The 26,527-nt window shown below is 39.0% G+C and overlaps 1 protein-coding gene across 1 annotated transcript; it reads left to right on the top strand.

Annotated features, from left to right (window-relative positions):
- Window positions 1-4,265: 4,265 nt before the first annotated feature.
- LOC127630199 (NACHT, LRR and PYD domains-containing protein 3-like) lies at window positions 4,266-26,181 on the top strand. Its single transcript, XM_052107674.1, has 10 exons — window positions 4,266-4,338; window positions 6,601-6,761; window positions 7,959-8,081; window positions 8,506-8,622; window positions 9,954-11,798; window positions 14,059-14,232; window positions 17,403-17,576; window positions 19,136-19,309; window positions 23,842-23,888; window positions 23,971-26,181. The coding sequence occupies exons 2-10, from the start codon at window positions 6,616-6,618 to the stop codon at window positions 24,543-24,545; spliced, it is 3,375 nt and encodes a 1,124-aa protein (XP_051963634.1). The 5' UTR covers window positions 4,266-4,338; window positions 6,601-6,615; the 3' UTR covers window positions 24,546-26,181.
- Window positions 26,182-26,527: the final 346 nt, after the last annotated feature.

Raw genomic sequence — 26,527 nt, 5'->3', positions numbered from 1 at the left:
CAGAATGGGGTACTACCACTACTCGTACTATTCTAAGAGTAGTGTGGAAGTATGCGAAGTGTCACAGGGTCATTGACCTTTTCAGGGTCCCCCAAAACTGGGTGTTGCGTTATAAGCCTGGCCTACAGTACAATAACATGCTAATAGTATGTGCATACTTTGATATGATACTTAACATCGCAAAGGCAATCGGCAGACCCCCTTTAGTGTTGCCACGCATCTTTAAATAATCTTTTTGTGAAGCGGAGGGGGGGCGGGGCCGGGTCAAAATATCACGCGCCCTTAACTGTGTTACATTGGTGCCGAAAGCCCAGGAGGGAGGAGGGATGCCCGTTGCAGAGTCCTCGACACTGCCGTCCACCCAGGGGAGCGCCGCTGCCATCTGCCGGGTTACGGAGTAGCCCGACCGCCCGGATGCGGGGAACGGCCGTCGTCCGCGGGGCAAGTGGGGACTGGATACCCCGATTGCCTGGAGCGAGGGAGCCGCTGCCGGAGGAGTGCCCTGCCATCCCCAGAGACGCGGAGGGGTCGAGGGAGACCGCCGTCCGCGAAGGGAGGAGGGAAGAAGTGTCCCCATTTGCTGCCAGAAAAGCGGAGGGGCGTTCTGCCCGCTGGGGGTCGAAGGTTTGACTCCGGTTCGAGGACCACGCGACGGTACATCAGAGAACCGGTGAGTGAGCTTCTTCTCTCTCTCCTCTCTCTCTCTTTCGCACCGTTTTGGCCTTTTCCCTCGCCTATTTTGTTGTTGTTTTCCTCCCAGGGCGAGGAAGGCGGGGATGACCACGCGGGACGCAAGATACACCAGGGATGGGGGAGGGGGGGTGGGTGTACGTCATGCCGGTGGCACCCCCCGGCATGACGTGTGTGGGGGAGGGGGAGGGGGGAGTGTGGAGCGGAGGGGGGCGGGGCCGGGTAGGAATATCGCGCGCCCGGTCCCCAATCGGCCTGATGGGGAGCGCGAGGGATAAAGGCGGCCGGTGACGATGGTTCGAGAGAGAGAGAATTACGGGCATGTCCGTCATGTGTGTGTTTGTTTATGCTTTTGGTTTTGAGTTTCATTAAATATTATGATTTATGTTGGCAAGCCGGTTCTCGCCTCCTCCTTGCCCATCATTAACTGTGTTACACTTTTGCTTCCAACTACAGTCATTTTTACACTATAAATAGTTTCTTGTTGGCACATTAAATACATCAACTGAAGATATTTTGGAGTATTTTCTGTTTCAGTAGTGCAACCTAAATCAGAACTGCTCCTAGAACAGTCAAAACTGTCTGTTTCCATTCACTGAATCAGACTATAAATGCTCAAATGTGAGTTTTGTTGATCCAGTGATGTCTTCAGTGTCTGCTCTGAGTCACTCTGAGAGTTTCATAAACACTTCATGGAGAAAATCAGCTTTTATTGCTCAGACTGTGTCCGTCCAAAGAAGTGTGGGCTTTTTTACAATTCATTATTTACAGGTAACACACACACACACACACACACACACTTTTGTGTATTGATTATTGCTGTAATACATGGAGGCTGTTTTCATGTTCAACAGTCTGTGGGAGTAGAACGTACAGTTCCTATATTTCAGAGGTAGAGCTCTGAGACCGGAGCGTCTGTGGGATTGTTTGGGATAGGGTTAGGTTAAAGGTCATCATAACATCATGAAGTGCGTCCTGTCTGAACAGCGCTGAACATGTTTTAAATCATCAAGATAATTTTACAGCATTGATTATACGTTTGTTGAACATTAGCTCAATCATTTGTACAGTGAATATCTATTGAAATATGTGTGTGTGTGTGTGTGTAGTGTGAGTGTGTGTGAGTGTGTGTGTAGTGTGAGTGTGTGTGTGAGTGTGTGTGTGTGTAGTGTGAGTGTGTGTAGTGAGTGTGTGTGTGTGTGTGTGTGTGTGTGTAGTGTGTGTGTGTAGTGTGAGTGTGTGTAGTGTGAGTGTGTGTAGTGAGTGTGTGTGTAGTGTGTGTGTGTGTGTAGTGTGAGTGTGTGTAGTGAGTGTGTGTGTGTGTGTGTGTGTGTGTGTGTGTAGTGTGTGTGTGTAGTGTGTGTGTGTGTAGTGTGAGTGTGTGTGTGTGTGTGTGTGTGTGTAGTGTGTGTGTGTAGTGTGAGTGTGTGTGAGTGTGTGTGTAGTGTGAGTGTGTGTGTGAGTGTGTGTGTGTGTAGTGTGAGTGTGTGTAGTGAGTGTGTGTGTGTGTGTGTGTGTGTGTGTGTCAGAAGGTCAGATATATTGTTAGTGAATGTGACTCTTAAAGTTTATTTATTAATTTAATATTTCAGAGAATTAAAATGTTTTATTTCTGGAACAACAGAAACATTTCCAGGCTTTTGCTCCAATTATCTCAGAATAATGCTGCATTATTACTGTTTTCACTTTGGGTATAAATTTAGGTCATATTGTTTTTACACAAACACACTGTCTCTCTCTCTCTCTCTCTCTCTCTCTCTCTCTCTCACTCTCTCTCTCAATTCAATTCAAATGAGCTTTATTGGCATGACAAATTGTACATTGTATTGCCAAAGCATTTATATGAGCATGAAAAATAACAGAGTACAACAAATTCTGTATTGAACAAGTGTGGGAAAGAAAAAAAAAACGACACCACAAAGTCGTATTAACGAGTGTGAAACTCGGAATTCTAGATGATACACGAGTTTCCGAGTTGGGACGTTGGAAGCGGCGTGTCAACATGAAAGATGATAGGAAGTAATGAATTTGGTAAATTATTTCAACTTCTGTAATTTATTTCAAATATATTAATTTGCTTTACGTGACAGTCAACTGATGACTCAAACGTTGCGGTTTGTTTTAAGCAAATGAATTAATCATATGTTATATACCATGGATTAATATATCATATATGTTGTTTATAAGTGATGCAGGTTTATTTACTAATGTTTATTCACCAGTAATGCTTTTGCCATCGTTCATTTCGTGGGGGGGGGATTTCTGCAAATTTCTGCCCTGTTAATGATTCCTAGAATATCAAAATCCACAAAAGGAGGAAGATCCTTTTCATATTTGGCTCCTAAACTATGGAATAGTCTCCCTAACACTGTTCGTTCAGTTTAAACACTCCCTCAGTTTAAGTCTAGACTAAAGACTCCTCTATTTAGCCAGGCATACACCTCATTTATCCTCCAACACACAATTACGCTGCTTTAGTTGGGTCTGCCGGAACCAGAAACATTGATCATGATACAAAATAGAATTGCATCTTTGCTAATATTATTCTATTTTTTCCTGTCTCAACCTTGGGATTCATATCCTGAGGTCACCAGAACCGGCTGGATCCAGCTCTATTCCTGCTTCGTGTTCGACTCCACTGCTACGTGTCGCTGTGTGATGATGACTAAATGCAGCCCGTGCCATCCAGACAACACTTCAGTCTATTACGATAGACTTCAGAGGATGAACTGATGCCAACTCCAACCATATGACATCGGATAATTCATATGCCATTGTCTGAACCTTGGACTGACCACCGATTGAAGGGGCCACATCACCTTTGTCTATTGATGGACTACACTCTTATAATGGAATACATTTGTAATGGGAGCCAGCTGGTAGATAGCTGCACAGTGTGTAAACCTCACTCTCCTGACCTCAAGAGGTGCACTAGCGACTGATGCTAAGGGCTGTAGCCTTTAGCCTCCTTGTTAGAGCACCCGCCTCCCACACCGGAGACCTAGGTTCGAGTCCCGTACGGAGTGGGTAGAACAAGAGCGTCACACATTGACTATCAATTAATTGCCAAAAAATCCCTTCATCAGCTAACTAACAAAGGACAATTGCATCTATGTGAACTTCTGCAGTTAATCCAGATGAACTTCAAAGACATTATTCATTAATCTTACAGTTCATACACAATCTTTGTTTAAACACTGACCCTTAACTCTTACTTAATTTACAGATATTAAAACATGTTCTGCACATAAATACTAATATTGTCCTTATATTCATGATGTTAGCCAGTGGGGTTATTACACAATTATTATTAATTAATGAATTAATTATTTGTATACACAATTTACAATCATATTTAATCAAACTACACATTGATCAGTGTTAGACATTATGGATATTACAGTTTCATTTTCGGTTAATACCTGATCGTCTGTAAAGCTGCTTTGGAACCATGTGTGTTGTGAAAAGCGCCATACAAATACAAATGACTTGACTTCTATAGGACTCACCTGCACGAGGAGTCACGTGCACTCGCACCTGAGCATGCGCAGTTCACTGTTCTCCTCACTTCAGAAACGAAACCGATAGAATCTCGAGATGGCTTAAGAAAGAAGGAATAAAAGTACTGAAATATCGACACATCTCACGGTAAGTTGGCAATAATACTAAATTAAATGTCTTAAAATCATTAAACTGTTCCATTTATACGTTAGGACATTAGTTATCAGATAGTTATAGTATTTAGTTCTTCACAGAGCGTGGCTTCAAATTCAAACTCGACCGTTACAGCCGATAATTTTTTTTAACGGTTACTTTTTGACAAGACTATTTTCGGTAAGTGGCACATTTATGAGATATCCTTCGGTCTGTGTAGGCTAGTTTCAATCCACCTTTCGTGCTGTTTTGTTATCGACAAAGTGAAAATGCGGAAAATAAAATTCCGACATTTGGCGCCTTCTGCCCGTTTCCATTCAATTGGCCTGTTATGGATAAAAATGGCGTGAGTGATGACGTCATGCCTAAAAAAAAACACCAAGTTTTGGTTCAGCGCAAAAATAAAGCCGTTTCCATTCAGAAATGTGTGTTTATCGCTAATTCGCTTCCCAGATGTCCCTAATTCTTTTCCTCTGATGTTTGGGAAAAATGGGGAGATTGAGACAGTTCATTTAAGTTTATTATCAGTTTAATTAACAAATAAAAGCAATCAGAAGAGTAGGAATTGCAATCTAGGATCAGTTGTCCTTCTGATAGGACTGTAATATTGGTTCTGATGTTGGACATATCGCAGGTTGGCACCGGTTCCGACCCGGAAGTGAATCGTCACGTTACTGTTCAAGCTGCAACCTGCGGGGCAAAAGTATTGGCGGGAACTTTCAGTCTTAGTATCAGGAGTATCCATCGATGTCATGATGTGTGCACAACTATTAAAGAAACATTGATGTGGTATAATATCAGTGTTTACATATATGATTCATACATGCATTCCTGATATTCAATATTTTAAACAATAATCTAATCTAAAGCATCACCATGACAACTGCATCATGTCCTGCATATTTCTCCAGCGATGTTTAACCACCAACTGAACTTGATTATCATCTAAAATGTATTTTAGCTTCATAATACAAATTTACATTTTCTGAAGCAGTAAATGCGATCTGAGGTAAAGATGGTTAGAGTTCAAATATTTAAATGTCTAAAATGTTCAAAAGCTGGTTTTCTGAAGGTGAACTCATTGGACAAATAGTTCTGATAGTTAATATTCTTTAGAAAAGCCTAGAACATTCTGAGAATGACATTCAGACGACTTTATTCATCTACAGAACAGGGTATGGCTAATTTAAGTTTGAGAAAAGAAAGGGCATTTATAGGTCTAAATATATATATATATATATATATATATATATATATATATTGTTTTTCGTTTAGTAATTCATTTTTTTTTTATTTAATTCTTTTTTTGATTGGTAATTTATTTAATTTAATACAGGGGATTTTTCCGGCATTTTTGCAAAAGTAAAACTAAACAATAATTTAATAGAATTGGGCTGTAAGTGTTCCCAAAAAAAAAAACCACATGGTAAGATGGTGCCCCCCTAGGATGTTGGTGCACTACGCAGACTGTGTATTCTGCTTATAGGGAGCGGCGGTACTGCTCAGACACACACACACACTCAAACACTCACACATACACACACACACACACACTCAAACTCACACACACACTCAAACTCTCACACGCACACCCAAACTCGCACACTCAAACTCACACATACACACTCAAACTCACACACTCAAACACGCACACACACAGGCACACTCAAACTCTCACACGCACACACTCAAACTCACACACACACTCAAACTCTCACGCACACACTCACACTTCTCAATACACACACATCCAAAACACACTCTGACATCCAAACCAACACACTCACACTTGTATCTGCATCATGTATTCAGTTGTCCTGCAGGTCTCTATAATACAGCAAACAGAGAATAGTGGAAAAGCTTGTATTGAGAAACATGAGAAAAATTGTGCCATCTGCCAGGACTCAGGAATGAAAGCAGAATATCATAGATTTCATGCTTTAATGGCACTGGGATCAAATATTGCAGTTTTAATACACACCTTTTAACAAAGTTTATGCCATTGGCATTAACACAGCCAAAATGATAAAAAAAAACTAAACGACAAAGACTAAAATGTCCCGAAGGTCACACAAGGGTTAAAAACTGACCCTGTGTGTTCTTTGAAAATATATAATATTGTTACTTAGAACTGGCCTATGTGAGATTACTTAAATTAGGACATTTAATATGTGTGTCTATTTGTTTTATGAATTTATTTTGTGTCCATTTGGTCTTCCATGTGCAGGCCTGTAATTATTTTGAGATATTTTACAGAGTATTACCTCGAAAATGAATCTTAATGAGGAGAGAAAGGAGGGAGATGTTCACAATCAGAGAGCAACATCTCCAGATCCCAGCGGTGTCTCTATGAAGAGCAACAACTCCATGTTTATTCCTCCTAATCTCAGTGATGGAGCAATGACCTTTGACCCTGAGTGAGTATACGAACGTAGAGGGTGACTGAACTTCTGCAAACTACAATGAAGCAATATTGAATGTGATACAGTAAAACAAAAGGTTTATTTTTGCACTCTTCTCATCTATTAGAGTACCGTTAAATTAATAGTTCACCTAAAAAATGAAAATTAATTTGTCACCTGCTCCCTCTCAAATGAAGCTGCGTTCACGGCTTGTCGTAATTACCGTAATTACGTGTTGGCAACTTAGAAATTCCATTCAGAGATGTTCAAGCCGTGGGAACTCGGAATTATGCGTTTCTATGGCAATACAACAAGTAACAGTCATTATGCAAATGCCTTATTAATAAATGTATCATTTATTTAGCAGGACATTAAACATTAGATGGTTATCCAACTCTGTGCTATCCACATTAAACTGTATTGTATGTCTTTTGTTTATTTTCTTGCATTATTAAGACATTAATAATAGTCATTTATAATATTACACAGAATATAACAAGATAACTTCTTAACTACTACCGCTTAAGCCGCCGCCATTGAGTGTTTCCGAGTTTACAAGTTGTAATTACGGGTTTTACGACATGCCGTGAATGCAGCATGAGTCTCCTTATTCCATGGAACACACAATTAGATACTTTACAGAATGTCTAAGCTGCTCCTTTCCATTCAGTGAAATCATACAGTCATCAGGAGTTTCTCTCAAGCTCTAAAAATGACATAAAAGCACCATTAAAGTAGTCTATATAACTAATGCACTATATTCCCAGTCTTTTGATCCCATACATTAGCTTTGTGTGTATGGATAAAAAATGTAAGTTATTATTCACTGTAAATCTTAATCAAGACTAACAGCTGTGAATGAACGGTATGACTTTCTTCAGTGGAGCACAAAGGGACAAATTTGTTAAAATATTCATGCAGCTTTTTGCCATTTATTGAAAGTGAATAGTGGCCAAATGATCACTTTGTGCACAAAATTTAGGTTGTTATTCCCTCAAATCAAATCATTGATCAACTTCAGTTTACAGCAGCCAAAACAAATTAGGTTTGATGTTACTGATGTACAACCTGTGAGTAAATAATGACCGAGCTTTCATTTTGGGGTGAATTATTCATTTAAAGGGATGAGAGACTGGTGAAACACTAACCCAAATTGTTCAGTAGACAGGGCAAAAGATATATAATGTGAATTATTTCAACATATTTTCTCAGTATCGTCAGAAGCAAGAGAAAAAGAGCAACATCTCCAGATCCCAGCGGTGTCTCTATGAAGAGTAGCAACTCCATGTTTATTCCTCCTAATCTCAGTAGGGGAGCAATGACCTTTGACCCTGAGTGAGTATACGCATGTAGTGGTTGTTTTAATTGTGGGATGATTGATGTGAGAGTCAGTAACACAGTAAGCACACAGAGACAATAAATAAAGTGAATTGTCATCATTTTACTTGTACAGTTTAGTAATAAATCAATGCATCAGTGTTGTGACAGTGTTCCTTTAAATGCATCATTAATAAACGGTTTCCTGAAACAACAGTCGTAAGGCGGGATGCACCAATAAGGACTTTAGTACTAATCTGTGATTTGCTCTAACAGTGATTAAACATCTTAAAATCTTAAAAAAGAAGTTGTTGCATGGTTCAGTCAGTCAGTTATCATCACAGAATAAACCCAGATGGGATGACATTGGCAGACATACATTGTCCCAAAAGAAGACTGGACTGACAATTCGCTGAATTATGCACTTTCTCTGTATCTCCAGCAGGGGGAAAAAGAGACCAGCATCTTCAATATTCAGCCATGTGTCTATAAAGAGTAACAACTCCATGTTGTTAAATCCCCCTGATCTCAGTGATGGACCAGTGACCTCTGACCTTGTGTGAGTAAAAACTTGAAATGGGTGTTTAAATTGGTGTGGGATGATATAAAGACCATTCATTTATTTGAAAGTCTATAAAACTGAATGCACAAAGAGATTACATGAGAAACTAAATTTAATTTCCATTTTATATAGACTGTGCATTAAACACTCAAACATCATACGCAGCTCTATTAAGAGGAGTTTGTTTTAGTGAGTTGAATTTGACAAGCTGAATTGTCGGTTAAGAGCCAATGATTAATCATTGCAATGATCGCCCGAGTACTTGATTAATCATTGTAATAATCGTTAGATTAGTCTATTATTAAAATAATCATTAGTTGCTGTTAGGGTGTGGCGATGCGGCGATGTATATCAGTTGGACAGAATAAAGTGTTCAGCGGTAAAGATGGTAAATGGTCTGCACTGGAAAGAAGCAAAATCACGATGGCTATTATTATCAAATCTGTTCATCTCGAAGTTGGCATTTAAATGTCTAATTTCTGGACTGTACAGGTGTTTTCTTTCTGTGCGTTGTGTATCCGTCAGGTTGTCTAATTTTAGGTTTATATCAACATTCTGCAAGTATTGATGCTGACTACCACCCCTAGAGTCACGAGTTGGAATCCAGGGCATGCTCAGTGACTCCAGCCAGGTCTCCTAAGCAACCAAATTGTCCCGGTTGCTAAGGAGGGTAGAGTTACGTGGGGTAACCTCCTCGTGGTGGTGATTAGTGGTTCTCTCAATGGGGCGTGTGGTGAGTTGTGTGTGGATCGTGGAAAGTAGCATGAGCCTCCACATGCTGTGAGTCTCCGCGGTGTCATGCACAACGAGTCACGTGATCAGATGCGCGGATTGACGGTCTCAGAAGCGGAGGCAACTGAGACTCGTTCTCCACCACCCGGATTGAGGGGAGTAAACACGCCACCACACAGACCTACTAAGTAGTGGAAATTGGGCATTCAAAATTGGGAGAAAAGGGGATAGAAAAATACTAAAATATATAGAATTTACTAGAATAATCAAGCTTCCAAATCGAGATATTATTTAACATTCTTTGAGATTCTAATTACAATCACAATCTAAATTCGGTCTTAACTAAATAAAAAATTTAAGACGCTACAACAACACTCACCTGAAAAGATGAACACGTGTAAACAATCCACTGGAAACCGCCATTGGACCAGTGACATGGCTCTTACATTACTCACATTACTCTTACACAGTACTACAATGCATCATAATCTGCAAAATGTTGGAAATAATATCAGTCCTAAAATAAAACCTTGAGGGTCTATTCCATTTCTATCTCCATTTTTTTTGTTTTTCTGTTCTTCTTAATATCTCTGCAGTGGGGAAAGAGCTGAACTGATCAGAGCTTGGACGTCCAGCCAGAGAGAAGCAGTGGACGATGTCCTACAGAGAGTCAAAGACACTCACAAAACCATCATGAAGAACAAGTATGAGAGTTTATTTGAGGGACTCAAACTACAAGAGAATCAAACCCTCCTGAACAGGATTTACACAGAGCTCTACATCATCGAGGAAGAGAGTGAAGGAGTGAATGAAGAACATGAGGTTTTACAGATGGAGAAAAGTTACAGGACACTCCAAGACACTCCAATCTATTGCAATGACATCTTTAAACCTTTAACTGAACCAGGATGTGAGGAGAAGAGAAGAGAAAACATCAAGACTGTTCTCACTAAAGGCATCGCTGGAATTGGAAAAACAGTCTCTGTGCAGAAGTTCATTGTGGACTGGGCCGAGGGAAAAGCCAATCGGGATGTTGATTTCATGTTTGTGCTTCCGTTTCGAGAGCTGAACTTAATTAAAGATGTGCAGTACAGTCTTCACAAACTTCTGCTGGACTTTCATCCTGACCTTCATGATCTGGACTCAAAGATCTATGATGAGTGTAAAGTTGTGTTCATTTTTGACGGTCTGGATGAAAGCAGAATTCCTCTGAAGTTTTCAGACAGTGAGAAAGTTTCTGATGTGTCCGAGACTTCATCAGTGGGTGTGTTGATGTCAAACCTCATCAAAGGAGATCTGCTTCCCTCCACTCTCATCTGGGTCACCTCCAGACCAGCAGCAGCCAATCAGATCCCCTCAGAATACATCAACCGTGTGACCGAAATCCAGGGATTCAATGACCCTCAGAAGGAGGAATATTTCAGGAAGAGAATCAGTGATGAGCATCAAGCCAGCAGAATCATCTCAAACATTAGAAGAGCAAGAAGCCTCCACATCATGTGCCACATACCAGTCTTCTGCTGGATCTCATCCACTGTGCTTCAAAACATCCTGAAACAAGATGACAGTGTAGTAATCCCCCAAACTCTGACTGAAATGTACATCCACTTCCTGCTCATTCAGATCAATGTGAGGAATCAGAAGTATGAAGAGAAAATCCTGCAGTCCAACAGAGAAGTGATTGTGAAACTTGCTGAACTGGCTTTCAAACAGCTGATGAAGGGCAATGTCATGTTCTATGAGGAGGACCTGATTGAGAGCGACATAGACGTCACTGACGCCTCGGTGTATTCTGGGATCTGCACTGAGATCTTTAAGGAGGAATCTGTGATTCATCAGAGGAAAGTCTACAGCTTCATTCATCTGAGCTTTCAGGAGTTTTTTGCAGCATTTTATGTGTTGTTCTGCTTTTTACACAAGAACTGTGAGGTGCTGAACATGTTTCTGAGAGGAAGATCTAAAATTTTCTGTAAGGATGTTTCGTTGTGTACGATTCTGAAGGGGGCAATGAGTAAAGCCTTGGCGAGTAAAACTGGACATCTGGATCTTTTCCTTCGTTTCCTTCATGGCATCACACTGGAGTCCAATCAAAGACTCTTACAGGATCTACTGATACACACCGAGAACTATCCAAGTTTGAGGAAGGATATAATCAAAAACCTCAAACGAGGTCAAAAACAAAATGTCAGTCCAGAACGATGGATGAATCTCTCACAATGCTTGATTGAAATGAAAGATAATTCTGTTGTTGAAGAAATGAAGGCATCTTTAAATTCTAAAACAAAGAAACATCTTTCTCTTGTACAAAGTTCAACTTTGGCCGACGTGATCCTGATGTCAGAGGAGGTACTAGAGGAGTTAAACCTTAAAGAAATACAAGTAAAAACAAGAAATTGTTTTCAGAGACTTGTACCAGCTGTGAGGAACTGCAGAAAAGCTCTGTGAGTGTAAATAACATTTAACCACTATTATTGAATTTTAGAGAAGTTTTGATCTACAGTAGGTTGTGTTAGTGACAAGTAGCAAGTCGTATATTGGGCTTCATTCATGTAACTTTCTTAAATATAGGAGTACATTCAGTGGCAGAGCTAGGAACTAAATTGTGCCAAAAAATGACCAAATGATTTATTTGGTCATTTTTTGGAACAATTTAGTTCTTTAGAGGTGAAATCATCTCTGTACAAATGTACAAACTTAACATGTGCGCACACCAAGGTCGCCGCACTTCTCTGTCCCGGGTGTTATTTTATCCACTCAACACCCCCCCCCCCACAAACACATACAGTCCGACGATATAAAAATGCTGCCCGAACATTTCTGTGCCACCACAGATTGATCACTTGTCCCTGCTTCGCCACCCCTTTGAAAACTCTGAGTACATGCACGAAAAATGGACCTTCCAGAAAATTTTCCTCCAGATTCACAATGCTTTGAACCACACAGATTTGTTAGTAAAATGTGTGCATGTTAGTGAATTCCAAAAATTTGTGAATAGGGGCGTGTGCATGTTCATTCACAATTATCATCATCCATGCCCATGAAATTGCCCTAAAAGAAAGGCATTAGACTCGCTAGTAAATGAGAATATGGATATGTAGAACAGTAATTAAATGGTTTTAAAATAAAGTGCATTAAAATCTCATAATGTTGAGATGCTGGTGTGGTCACAAAAAAAAGTGAGGAACTTACTGTCATCACATGTTCTGGCTGGTTCCTTTGTGAAGTGGTCTATAAAGAAACTATAGTGTAAAAAACATTCTGTTCAAGGACTTGTCCACCACCAGTAACATTATCATGATCCAGTCAATCCATTATCTTGTTCCAGTCCATCCATTGTCTTGTTCCAGTCCATCCATTGTCTCGATCCAGTCGATCCATTGTCTCGATCCAACTGGATCCATTCTTCCAGTTGCAATTGAAGCTGCAATCTTGATCCAGTCGATCCATTGTCTTGATCCAGCTGATCCATTATCTTGATCCAGTCGATCCAACTGGATCCATTCTTCCAGTTGCATTTGAAGCTGCAATCTTGATCCAGTTGATCCATTGTCTTGATTCAGTTGATCCATTGTCTTGATCCAGTCGACCCATTATCTCGATCCAACTGGATCGATTCTTCCAGTTGCATTTGAAGCTGCAATCTTGATCCAGTTGATCCATTGTCTTGATCCAGTCGACCCATTATCTCGATCCAACTGGATCCATTCTTCCAGCTGCAATTGAAGCTGCAATCTTGATCCAGTTGGTGAAACTTCATGGGTAAATTATGATGGAAGTGACATTCTTCAATTGCAGCTGGAAGAATCTTGAGATATTAACAGAATGCCTGAAGAAGGTCTCTGAACAAAATGCTGTAAGCTAATAAAAGTGTGTCCGTGTGTTGGGCTTTTTCTATTTTTTCTGTTATATTGTGAATGCACTTGCCCACGACATGCTTATTTAATGTTCATTTTAACAGCATTAACATAGACCATGCATTATTAACTGAAAGTGATTTATTAATGACTACTGAATTATGAACCCTGAATTATAGAGCTCATATTAAATGAAGAAATGTTCCAACAATACATTAGAGGGCATCAAATTATTATTATTTTTATTTAATTTCTTTGAGAAAATCAAATAAACCACATCTTTCCATGAGTGTTTGCCCCATGCTAAGCACTTCTGCTGGAAAACTATAAAATGAATGAAGCAGAGTTGAGAGAAAATAAGAAGAAATAAATGCAAACATCAGCTAAATGTTTTTAATGATGTATATGGTTATTTATGTACATTTTAAGATGAATTTGACTTAATATTAGGACATTTTTAAATTAGTTTAATTTGTCAAAATGTAGTCATGGCAGTTTTTCCTTAAAGAACAAAAAGCGTTTGGATGTCTTATGCATGTTTTACATGTTTAAGAGCAGGTGTAAATTATGTTTGTACCAACTAACATTTTTTAAATGTGAAAACTTTCATGAATTGGAAAAAGTATGTTACGCTTAAGGCTTTTTTCTTCTTTGTTCTGCTCATGTTTCATGAATGAGGCCCATTAAATGGAATAGTACAGTAGTTTGCTTTGGATAAATTGTAATAAATAATCTGTTAAATGTACAAATGTTTTAAGTTTCATATACTGGACAAAATGTGGCAACATTATAACCTCAAAAAAGTCACTCATCTTTGTTTTATTTCTGTATCTGCTCCCTTTTTTAGAATGGTAAACTGTAAACTTACTGATCAGTGCTGTAAAAGTATTGCATCTGCTCTACAATCATCAAACTCTCCTCTGAGAGAGCTGGATCTGAGTAACAATGACCTGCAGGATTCAAGAGTGAGGCTCATCTCTGATGCACTGAAGAGTGCAAACTGTCAACTGGAGATACTGAGGTAAATAACACGTCTTGCAAAAAATACATTTCAAATATATTTTTAAACAGTAACAGAATTAATGTGGAGCACATCTTTTGGCTTTCATAATATTCTTTAGCGTGCTTCATTTTGAGGTGGTAAAACAGATTGTTTGTATTACCACAAGTGATTATTGACGTGCAACACAGTTTGCAGGTAAAAATTTTCTAATCGGTGTCTGCTTTTGTGAGCCCACACAACAGATATCGCACCTGCTACAATGATACAGATTCATATTAAATAATCTCTCAATTCTACATGTGTAATAGAGGTCTTCAACCCAACCCAAACTAGACGAGTTAGGGTCGGTTTTTCAAGTATAGGACAAGTTAAGGGCTGTTCACACAATGTTTTTGTGTGCATCTGTTGTATTTGTATGTACTGTAAATGTGCTGAATGGACATCTTTGACTGTTGTGCTGAATCTTACTGTTTTTTGAGTGACTTTCAGCATCCCACGCAGGACCACCTCATTTCTGAGATTAAGTAGTGAGATTAAAATTGGGGTGTTGTGCTCATACTTGCGTCTGTTCATTAAGAATCTGGCTTCAGCATTTGTGACCGATTGAAGACGTTTGAGGGCAGATTGATTGATTCTAATGTAAAGGGAATTGCAGTAGTCTGAACGAGATGAATGCATGAATTACTTTTCCAGTTTTCTCATAGAGACAAAAGGTTTGAAACCTGACTTAACCATGGCATTTGTTCAAATTTAAGTTTGTATTAGCACATGATGTATTAAAAGGCTCAAAAGTACCTAACTCGAAGATTTCGTACGAATGATTAAGGTTGTTTGAGCCGAGTAAAATAACTTCTGTTTTATTTTCGTTTAACATTAAAAAATGTGGGTCAGCCAATCTTTCATTTCTTTTAAACAGGCAAGGAATGGCTCATGGGCATGTTTTTCATTGCGCTTTAGAGGTAAATAGATTTGGGTATCATCTAGATAACAGTGGATAGTGACACCATGTTTGTTGAAGATTGAACCCATAGGAAGCATATATAGCCAGAAAAGCACAGGAGCCAGGATGCAGCCTTGTGGTACACCACAGGAGAGAAGAGCAGCAGAGGATGTATGTTGACCTAGACAGACAGAAATAAATATATCTATAGATATTTATAGTGGCAAATTCAATTAATACCTCACAAAAACCCTTTAAGTATATTTTTTTCTGTGATTCAGTGAAGGTAATAAAACTTTTGTATTAAATTATCCTCTTTTCTCTATTGTTAGTAAACACAAGTTTAAATTAATAAGTTTTATACAACCTCTTAAGGCACAAGCTGAATTTTGAGGTAAGAAGTGATGATCATTCTTTGCAATAATCACCTGAATAATCTTTTAATCGTTCTAGTAATCATTATATGTCAATTATGAAAATTAAAGTTAGTTGCAGCCATAACAACCATTTCTAAATGTTTATTTAATTATTTATCATAAATACTATAGGAATTTGAATTTTTTTCTAACTATGTTGACTAAACCACAGTAATGAGGAGCCATCTGTACACTTTAGTGCTGCACGATTAATCATATTGCAATCTCGATGTGAGCCCGTGCGATTATATGACGGCAAAACGCTGCAATTTTATTGAATAAATAAGTGCGTGTGTGGACGTGACAGCCCATTCTCTCTGAGAGCTGTTTGCCCATTTTCTACACCGCTAAATAAAAAGATGACCAGTCTATAATGATGACACGCTGCAGCTCGAGTATCTGATAGAAACACAGATCACAGCATGGCGATATCTTTATTTCATCCTTAATTAAGCTTCAAATAATACGGGAGCGTGCCATGTAAATAAGCACAAACTCCAAAACTGTCATTCTCTGCGGTCAGAGCTGCTTCAACCAGTCACGGAAGAGACCCAATCTGAGCGGGAGTCGAGATCAGCTGCTGGCTGATGCGCACGTTAACACAGAGACGCTCGTCTCTCACCCCCGCTGTCAGCAGCTCGCAACGTCATCATAAGATCAATCTTGTGTGAAAAATAACTCTAAAGTTACAATAATATAGGTTAACACACGAGGAATGTTCGTTTCATATACAATAACAGTTGCCAGGTCATTAGGAGTGTATTAATGTAAAGCCAACGTTTACGTGTTTTTAACATCACTTTTGTGATCAGTATGGTACCACCTCTGCCTCATTTTGAGCCAGGAAAAACCCTGGTTATATGGCGATATTTTGGCTTTAAGATAACTGACACTGAGCAGAGAGAGGTACGGTGCAAAAATTAAAGTCGCTACATCACGTGGCAACACAACCAATTTATATCAGCACCTGAAACAGCACAGAGAAAAGTAGAAAAGTGAGATTTCAGAAAATGATCCACACACTGGACAAGAGATACCAGAGATAAGTAGAACTTTTTAGAAAGAGAATTTGGAAATACCAGTTGGTCATTAAAAAAAACAAAAAAACAATAACAACAGTTTTAGTGGTTTGAGTGAACCACACTTTTATATCCAGTTTCCTTTTCAAAAGAGTTTATACAAAGCACATGTTACATCCTGCTTAAATGTCCCAGTTTGTTTGGACTATCTTATTTTCATGAAAATTTGTATTATTTGTTCTATTTTATTTAGGTGTAATATTGAGAAAATAACAAGTTTGCCGTAATGCAAAGATGTTATTATTTAATTTTATAAAAATATTATTTTACTTTGAAAACACTGCATTTATTGTTGTTGTTGCTAGTTTGTATGTTTGAGTTGAGAAATACACATTTCAGCATTATCGGTAATCTATTTGTAAATTTTCGTTGATAACTAAGCAAGTTGACTCATGAAACCATTTGTTTATTATATCGTAATCGCAATATTAGCCTCAATAATCGCAATATGACATTTTCCCCAAATCGTGCAGCTCTAATACACTTAACAGTTTAACAATGGGAGAACAATTGGGTTACAAAAGGGTTCAACAATGAGTAAAACTATTTAAACCCAGGAAATAAATCCTACTGAGACCATTCCTAATCATATTAATACACTTAATATAATCCCAGTCTTACTATAAAATATAAATTGTTAACAATATTCTGTGGGTATACAATGCTGTGTAATGTGAGATAGATTTAGAACAGAGACCAAACGTCCTACTGCATATTTAGAATGGAAGTGAATGTATTCTTTGTGTTCTTTAGATTATCAGGCTGTAATCTCACTGATCAGCACTGTGAACTCGTGTCGTCAACTATACAATCATCAAACTCTCCTCTGAGATATCTGGACCTGAGTAACAATGACCTGCAGGATTCTGGAGTGAAGCACATCTCTGATGCACTGAAGAGTACAAACTGTCAAGTGGAGATACTGAGGTATTTAAGAGTTATTATCTGGCCTTTATGAAATAACCACACACAGCAGCTGTAGTGTTCTACATTCCCAACTATTACATAACTTTAAAAGGTCTTCTAATTGTTGTGCAAAATGTTTAAAGCTGCACTACGTAACATTGTGCTCTGTAGTGACATCTGTGGTTGAAACTTAATATTCCAAGCAATTTGTGGAAGAACACTTTATACAAGACTGCTCATCTGGCAGATGAATCTCATGATTTGAGCTTACCTGGACAACACCTCTGGCTCTGAATGTCTCCCAGTCATGATAAAAGAGTCATAACATGCTTTTTTCATGTTGATATTCTGTTATTCTATTAATTTCTTTGACGAAGATAAAAAATAAAAAAACACATATTTTACAAATTTTGAATTAATTAATTTTACATTATATTACCTTTTCTGACACTACACTCAAATCGCTTTTACAAATAAAGAACAGGGTACTCTCCTCAATCACCAGTTACAAGTATATTTTAAAATTATTAAGTGTTTTATCTACTATTAATGTTTGTATTGTACTACATTTAGCAATATAAGAGATGAAACTCATGATTTGGCTGGTGTGAGTTCAATGGAAGACTTTTTTTATATATTATATTATACAGCCTCAGTTGATAATGCAAGTGAACATTAATACTATGCAATGTAGTATGTCTATGCAATGCACACAATAACACAGTAAACTAAAAACATAAAATAAGGATTCAACAATGATAGGGATAAAATACTTTATTAAACATGAAATATGCTTAAAAATGGAATATGGTAATTACAAGAAGTCAATTTCAGAAGTCATGCATACAAATTAGTAAACTGTAGCAAACAATTTCACAAAGCTCGCCCGACAATGTAGATACATCGTGATTGGTTAACACACGAGGAATGTTCGTTTCAAACAAGCATGACAGCCAATATAAGCTTCAAAAACCCTACCAGAAAACATGTCCAAGTATTATAGCAGGTAAACAACTTTGCCAAATGGATAACAGCTATACATCCATCCAGACTGCAGCGATGCTGTCCTGAACTGTGTAAGTGTGACTGACTGAACAGCATAGTTTCTCCTGTTTGAACACGTGACAGCCGGTTCGTCTTTCCTGTGTTTACGGACATGACATAATGACACAAAGATGAATGATATAAGCCTGCTGTGTAGTAAAAACAGTGACTATTTATATTAAAGACAGATAATATGATATATTTAAAAACATTTTAATTGTTAATATTATAGTACTTATATTATATAATAATTTATACTATTACACACTTATTAAAATGGACAATCACAAGGCAGAGACAATACTTGTATAGGTCAGATGGAACACTAGAGAAATAAGAGATGTAACATGCATTTACTTTTTTCTCTTCACCCTGTAACTGGCACTTCCTTTACGATTTTATTAGTGTTTGTGTTTAAAAGACTGATTCATGAGGCATTTTTGTCATGTCTGAAGTTATTTTAGGACAGTTGTAAAGTACATTGAAATGTAAACTGAGCCCCTGCTTCTTCACCTTGAATGTTGATATATTTGTAGATTATCTGGCTGTATGGTGACAGAGGTCGGCTGTTGTTATTTGGCTTCAGCTCTACTGTCAAACAATTCACACCTGAAAGAGCTGGATCTGAGCTACAATCACCCAGGAGAATCAGGGGTCAAACTGCTCACTGAGAGACTAGATGATCCAAACTGCACAATGGATAAGCTCAAGTAGGTTGAGCGTTACAAATCATCCTGTGTGTGTGTGTGTATATATATGTGTTAGAACTGTTCAGGTAAAGTATGTACCTAAAAGCAGTTATAATAAATAAAGTGGGACCTACAACACTTTTGTTTCCTTTTAAAAGTGAATAATACCAGTAGCAGAGTATGGCAGATTAACAGATTTCCTTTTATGTAAAAAAAGATAAATCTCAGAAACCCCACAAAAAATTAAACATCAAATGTAACACAAAATAAAGTAAATCACAGTAAATGAGTCCATGTAAGAGAGCAATCAGTGTCCAAAAACTATTCGGAATGAGTTGTCAGTCTAATCCAAGTAAAAGTAGTTTAGACTGTAGAGGTTGATGAAAAGTAATCTCAAGAATGAAATGTCTTAAGAGGATGGCTGATATATTACTCACAAATGGAAGGCACACAACAGTCCTCTTCCTTCGGTTGCTTTCCAAACGTCTTGCATGATGGTGCCGTGAATGGCTGCCTCAGTGTGGAAACCTCCAATTCTTTTGTTTGTCCTGTGTTTAGTAATTGTTTTCCAATCAGTTTTACCAGGGACGAATTACTGAACATTCGGCAGCACATACCAGACAATATTTTCCTGGTTTTTGACTATTCTGACATTTTGCTGTACATTTTAGTTGTAGGAGCAGCAGTGTTGTTCAAGCACTTTAAGAGATGCAAGCGAGGGAATTGAGCCGGTGCGCTGGTCAAGCTCCAACAGCGTGGCTTTCTAACAGCACTGCCAAGTATTCATCTAGTTAATCTCCACTCTCTTCCTAACAAAACAGACAAACTACTTCTCACCCATACAAACAAGGACTTTTCAAACTCTGCTGCCTTGTGCTTCACAGAAACCTGGCTGAGCGAAGCCATTCCAGACAGCGCATTATATCTGCTGCGCTTCCGGCTGTTCAGAGCGGAAAAAAGAGTTATAACTTATTGAAACAAAACGATGCTTTTACATCAATGAAAGTTGTTGTACAGATGTAACAATGATAAAGATGTGCTGTCCTAACTCGCTCTTTCTTAACTGCAAGCCTTTCTACTCACGCGGGAGTTTAACTCGTTTATTCAGGTGAGTGTTTACATTCCTCTACAAGCGTGTGCGAGCGTAGCACTTCAAAAGCTGGCGGATAAGATCACAGACATGGAACAAAAATACCCACTTATTATCATTCTCTGCAATTTTAAAAGAGCCAATCTCACCTGTGAACTGTCAAAATACAGGCAGCATATTACATGTCCTACCAGAAATCAAAATATACTGGATCACTGCTACACAACATTAAAGGATGCATATTGCTCTGTCCCTAAAGCAGCTTTGGGACACTCTGATCACTTTCTGGTTCATCTCCTTCTGACGTACAGGCAGAAACTTAAAAAAGCCAAGTCTGTAGTAAGGACTGTTAAGAGATGGACCAATGAAGCAGAGCTGGAACTACAAGCCTGCTTTGACTGCACTGATTGGAGTGTTTTTGAAGCTGCAGACACTAATCTGGATGAGCTCACAAATACGGTGACATCATATCAGTTTATGTGCATTCCTACTATGACTTATTTAACATTCAACAATGACAAACTGTGGTTTACAGCAAAACTCAACTCAAAGGCAGCTTCGTCAGGCCAAAGAGGATGCTTACAGGAGTGGGGATAAAATCTTGTATAATCAGGTCAAAAACACACTGACAAAGGAGATTACAGTGGTTTAGAGAAGCGAGAAGCTGAAACACAAGTTTTCAACTAACGACCCTGCATCAGTGTGGAAAGGCCTGAAAGACATTACCAACTACAAGACACCACCCCCAACCCTGTAGGGAATCAACAACTGGCTGACAAACTGAATGTGTTTTACTGTAGATGTGAAAAGCCCAGTCTCACACCCCACACTTACTCCAATCTTCTCTTCACACAAACATCAACATCTCCTGCCTCCTGCTACTCGACCTGCAATTAGGATCTATGAAGAGGACGTGTGCCAGGTCCTCTGGAATCAGAAGACAAAAGAAACCATTAGTTCCAGATGGCGTTTCATCCATCTTTTTAAAAGCTTGTGCTGACCAGCTTAACCCCATCTTCACACAGATCTTCAATAGATCATTAGAGCACTGTGAAATTTTCTGCTGCTTCAAATGCTCCACCATCATCCCCATCCCAAAGAAACCCATGATCAAAAGGATTTACATACCCGTTGCTCTGATGTCTGTGGTCATGAAGTCATTTGAGACTGGTGTTGGCTTACCTGAAACATCACTGGACCCCCTTCAATTTGATTAGAGCAAACAGGTCTGTGGATGATGCAGTCAACATGGGATTGCATCATATCCTGCATCATCTAGACAGACCAAGGACATATGCATGGATCCTTTTTGTGGAATTCAGTTTGGCTTTCAACACCATTTATCTCAGCTATTTTCTGGACTAAATTAAACCAACTCTCTGTTCCCACCGGTATCTGTCAGTGGATCACCAGGTTTCTGATGGACAGGCAGCAGCTAGCGAGACTGGGCAAATTCACTTCCAGCACCTGTACGATCAGCATTGGCACCCCCCCAGAGATGTGTGCTCTCCCCACTACACTTCTACCTGTCCACCAATGACTGCACCACCAAGGATCCCTTTGTAAATTTCCTGAAGTTTGCAGATGACACTACTGTCATCGGCCTCATCCAAGATGCCGATGAGTCTGCATACAAAAGGGAGGTTGAACAACTGGCTGTCTGGTGCAACCAAAACATCCTGGAGCTAAACACACTCATTTACATTACATTTATGCATTTGGCAGACGCTTTTATCCAAAGCGACTTACAGTGCCCTTATTACAGGGACAATCCCCCTGGAGCAACCTGGAGTTAAGTGCCTTGCTCAAGGACACAATGGTGGTGGCTGTGGGGATCGAACCAACAACCTTCTGCTTAGCAGTGCAGTGCTTTAGCCCACTATGCCACCAAACACTCAAAATTATTGTGGACTTCTGGAGAAACACCCCAACATTACCCCTCTACCTCACCATTCTAAACAGCACTGTGGCAGCAGAAGAGTGTTCAGGTTCCTGGACTCTACCATCTCACAAGATCTGAAGTGGGAGATCCACATTGACTCTGTGAAAAATGCCCAGCAGAGGTTGTACTTCCTTCGCCAGTTGAGGAAGTTCAACATACCACCGGCGCTACTAATCCAGTTCTACTCAGCAGTCATGGAGTCTGTCCTCTGAACTTTAATAACCGTCTGGTTTAGTTTAGCTACCAAATTGGACATCAGAAGACTACAAAGGACAGTTCGGACAGCTGAACGGATTATTAGTCCTTCCCGCCCTTCAAGAACTGTACATATCCAGAGCGAGAAAAAGGGCTGGAAAAATCACCCCGGATCCCAATCACCCAGACCACTAACTCTTTGAAATGTTGCCCTCTGGCCAGCGCTACGGAGCACTGAGCACCAGAACAGCTTTTTCCCTCAGGCCATCAATCTCATGAACAGTTAAAGATGCCCCATTGAGCAATAATTATGTGCAATATAAGATTGACAAAGTATAATACAAGTTTAGTCAATTATATTTAACATATCTTAACTCTTGTGCATATTACATTCCCTTGTACTGTAATGTAACAGATTGTATTTGTATTCATGTATATTTTGTGTTTTGTGTCTTTTTAAGTAATCTTTATACTCTCTTCACTTAGTTTTATTCTTTATTCTATTTTATTATTATTTCTGTCTTGTTGTATTTTTAGTGCACTGGACGCTTCTGTCACCAAGTCAAATTCCTTGTATGTACTTGTCAATAAAGCTCATTTTGGTTCTGATTCTTTGAAAAAAAAATCCCTAGCTGGCCGGATGCAAAGAAAAAGTCCTTCTACAAAACATACAAGCAATTACTCATAAACATTAACTAGGCTAACATCTAAACAACATGAAACAGGTGTTAGACTATCAAACATTCCTCATTCACGGCAAACTTGCCAATACTGACAACATTGCATAAATCTTCAAACATAAGCAGAAAACAAACATGTTCCTTACTTGTAGTTGAGCTGAAAACAATAATTTCTCAATATGAACTTTGATGACTCTTGAGATGTAAAACACACCTTGAGCTTTACAATCTTCACAGGATATATTCTCTCACTCTGCTACCACTTTTATAAGGAGTTCATGCATGCTAGCGCCCCTTCTTGGTGTGGATGAAAACTGCAGCCATATCTCACAACTCTGTAACCGGCTGGTGACTGACAGACCTGGACTGGCAATCTGTCATAGCAGGCATTTTCCCTGTGGGCAGACACACTCTTGGGCCGATCAGGGGCGGACTTGCCAGCGGGATAACCAAGTGAGCCAGCGGTTCGGGAGGCGAAACCTGCCGAATGGGCCGCGATATGCAAAAATGAGCCGCCGCGTTATGCAGCCCAAAAAGCATTTCTCTTCCAGTCCAGCCCTGTTGACTGTTACAGTTTGTCAGTATGAACAGAAAATAAACACTTAAAAATGTGACACAATGCTTGTGTTTTGTCTTTGTTTTATAGTGTGGATCATGGTGCAGAGTTCAGAATTACTCAAGGACCACAAAAATGTAGGTAGACACACACACACACACACACGCACACATTGAAATGCTCATTGTAATGTCCATTATTTTCTCTTCTTGTGTGCAGGGGCTTGTGATCTCACACTGGATCCAAACACAGTAAACACTCATCTCATTCTGTCTGAGGAGAAGAAACGTGTGGCAATTGTGGAAGAGATACAACCATATCCTGATCATCCAGAGAGATTTGATGAATGTTATCAGGTTCTGTGTAGAGAGAGTCTGACTGGACGCTGTTACTGGGAGGCTGAATGGAACGGGCGGACTGAAATGTCAGTGACATATAAAGGAATAAAGAGGAAAGGAGGTAACTGTACGTTTGGGACCAATGAAAAGTCCTGGAGTCTGCTCTACTCTGGTGTAAGATTCACTGTCATTCACAATAAGAAGGAAACTGACATACCTACCTCCTTATATCCTAAGAGAGTAGGAGTGTATCTGGATTGGAAGGCCGGCACTCTGTCCTTCTACAGCGTCTCTGACACACACACACTCACACACATACACACATTCAACACCACATTCACTGAACCGCTCTATGCTGGATTTAAAGTGTATTGTTCCTCAGTGACACTGTGTCACATTAAACAGCCTCTTGTGAGATACAGAGACAACACGCACACAAATGGGGTAAAGGAATAAGTTAAGTAGAACTCTGACTTTATCACTATTTAATCTCAACTTTTAGGGGTGGGTGATATGACCAAAATTTCATTTTATTTCACGATAACTATAAACAGTTTACTGTATATCACGATGTATCACGATCTTTCTGAAGAAGTAAAAATGGTAGATTTTTTTTAAATTCAATCCTGTCAGATGATTATGAAAATGCTGACACTTGCCAGAGAACCCAGGCTCAGGATGTCCACACCAGAACATTCAGCCGGAAGAGGAAGACCAGGGATGACCTAAAGAGCATGTTGCTTTTGTAGAGACCAATATGATGGTTTCATGCAGGCTGAGCAACCTCGTCAGCAACATGAGAAAGAAACACTACGGTTGGATCAAAGTGCAAATGGATGTGGAGGAGCGCCACATACAAGCACAGAGAGAAGAATGCCAGGAAATGAATAAAATGTTCATGACGGTGCTTGACAGAATTTTTGATATTTTAGCTGCTTCGTCACAACACCAAGCACCCCCGCAGTTACAATGTTTACCCGGTTTGAGACAACATGACATATACAAACCTACAACCTCATACTCAACAGCACATGCTCTCTCCAGAAGCACCATCGCCATCTTATCATAAGCTCTAGATCTCCTTCACATGAGAGCTTTTCTCAAAACAATTTTGCTGCATGTTTATTGCAGTTTATTCCAATTGCTAACACACTAAAATGACATGTATAGCACAATTATTTAAACTGACACACCTCTTCTCAAGTCTCCAAAAGTCTAAACACATTTTCTGCTTTACACACATTTTGCAATTCAAAATGGCACTTTTTACATGCACTGCACACGGTTCTCTGCATAACACACAACAATCTGACATAAAGTCACATGTTTGCCATTTCAAAACACTGCCATTGAAAATGACACTACATGAGCTGATTGGCCAATACATGTGCCACCTGACCAAACACCTCAATGGCTAATGGTTAGCACTTCAATCAGGAAGTAAGCACTATGAAAAGACCACAGGATTCAGGGATGGATAAGGCACTCAAGGCGCTTCTTCCCTCGATGTCTGGTAAGGGAAGATATTGCCTGTGATGTGGACGAGGCGTTGAGGCCAGACCCAGCTGTGCGGCAAGATGCTGCATTATTTTTCTTGCCTCTTTTTTTTTTTTTCTATATATTTTTTCTGCAATTTTCTTTTTCAGTTTACTGTTTTTTGTGAGCATGTTTTTGTTCAGTCCATTGTAAAGATATCTGCTGTGCATGTGTTGCACTGACTTGTTTGGTGAAAAATAAAAAAATGAATGTTTCAACAGCATGTGTGTGTGTATTTGCAAATATTTCTTTGCATGTGAACAATTGGAAGAATTTTCTACAATTTGTACTATTTTAGTATTCTGGAAAAGCATACTAAAGATGAGAGTGCTTTTCATTATGCCCAACAGTGCGTAGTTGGTTAGACAAAAGTCTGGTAATATGAATGAAGTGTGTGTCATTTGGTGGAAACGTTTGATTTTGATAATGCCATGTGTAGTTTTGGTTTCAGTGCTTCATTTTGCAGGATATATGAGGTAGTTTGCTGTTTGAGTGTGTGGTTTTGTGATTTGTGTTAAGTATTTTGATAAAACCAGCTTAGTTTGCAAAATTGTGTGTTAGCAATTGTTCAGATGTGGTTCAAATGGTTTTGAAAGACTGCATCAAGAATGATTTACTTTAATTTAAAAGAAAGTTGTTTTTAACCAGTTTCTTGTGTCCTTTAATGATTTATTAACAGATTAATTTACAACGGCAACAAAGTCACACTCAAACTGAAACGTGTAAGTGCTGAGGACCAATTTCACATTGATGTTATGGAACAAATCTCTACAGAAAAGAGTTTCTATTTGTTTCTTTAAATCTGTTTTAATCAAATGTATTCATGTACATTAATGTACACGCACACGCATACATACTTACATTCTCACACACATGCACACTTACGCATACACACACACTTA

The sequence above is a fragment of the Xyrauchen texanus genome, chromosome 36 (assembly GCF_025860055.1).
Source record: "Xyrauchen texanus isolate HMW12.3.18 chromosome 36, RBS_HiC_50CHRs, whole genome shotgun sequence".
Classification (NCBI taxonomy): Eukaryota; Metazoa; Chordata; class Actinopteri; order Cypriniformes; family Catostomidae; genus Xyrauchen; species Xyrauchen texanus.
This window is presented reverse-complemented; position numbering and strand designations above follow the sequence as displayed.

Coding starts and splice junctions, on each gene's coding strand:
- LOC127630199 (XM_052107674.1), top strand. CDS start 6,616: ATGAATCTTAATGAGGAGAGAAAGGAGGGAGATGTTCACAATCAGAGA. Junction 11,799..14,058: donor AGGAACTGCAGAAAAGCTCT/GTGAGTGTAAAT, acceptor TCCCTTTTTTAG/AATGGTAAACTGTAAACTTA. Junction 17,577..19,135: donor TGTCAAGTGGAGATACTGAG/GTATTTAAGAGT, acceptor ATATATTTGTAG/ATTATCTGGCTGTATGGTGA.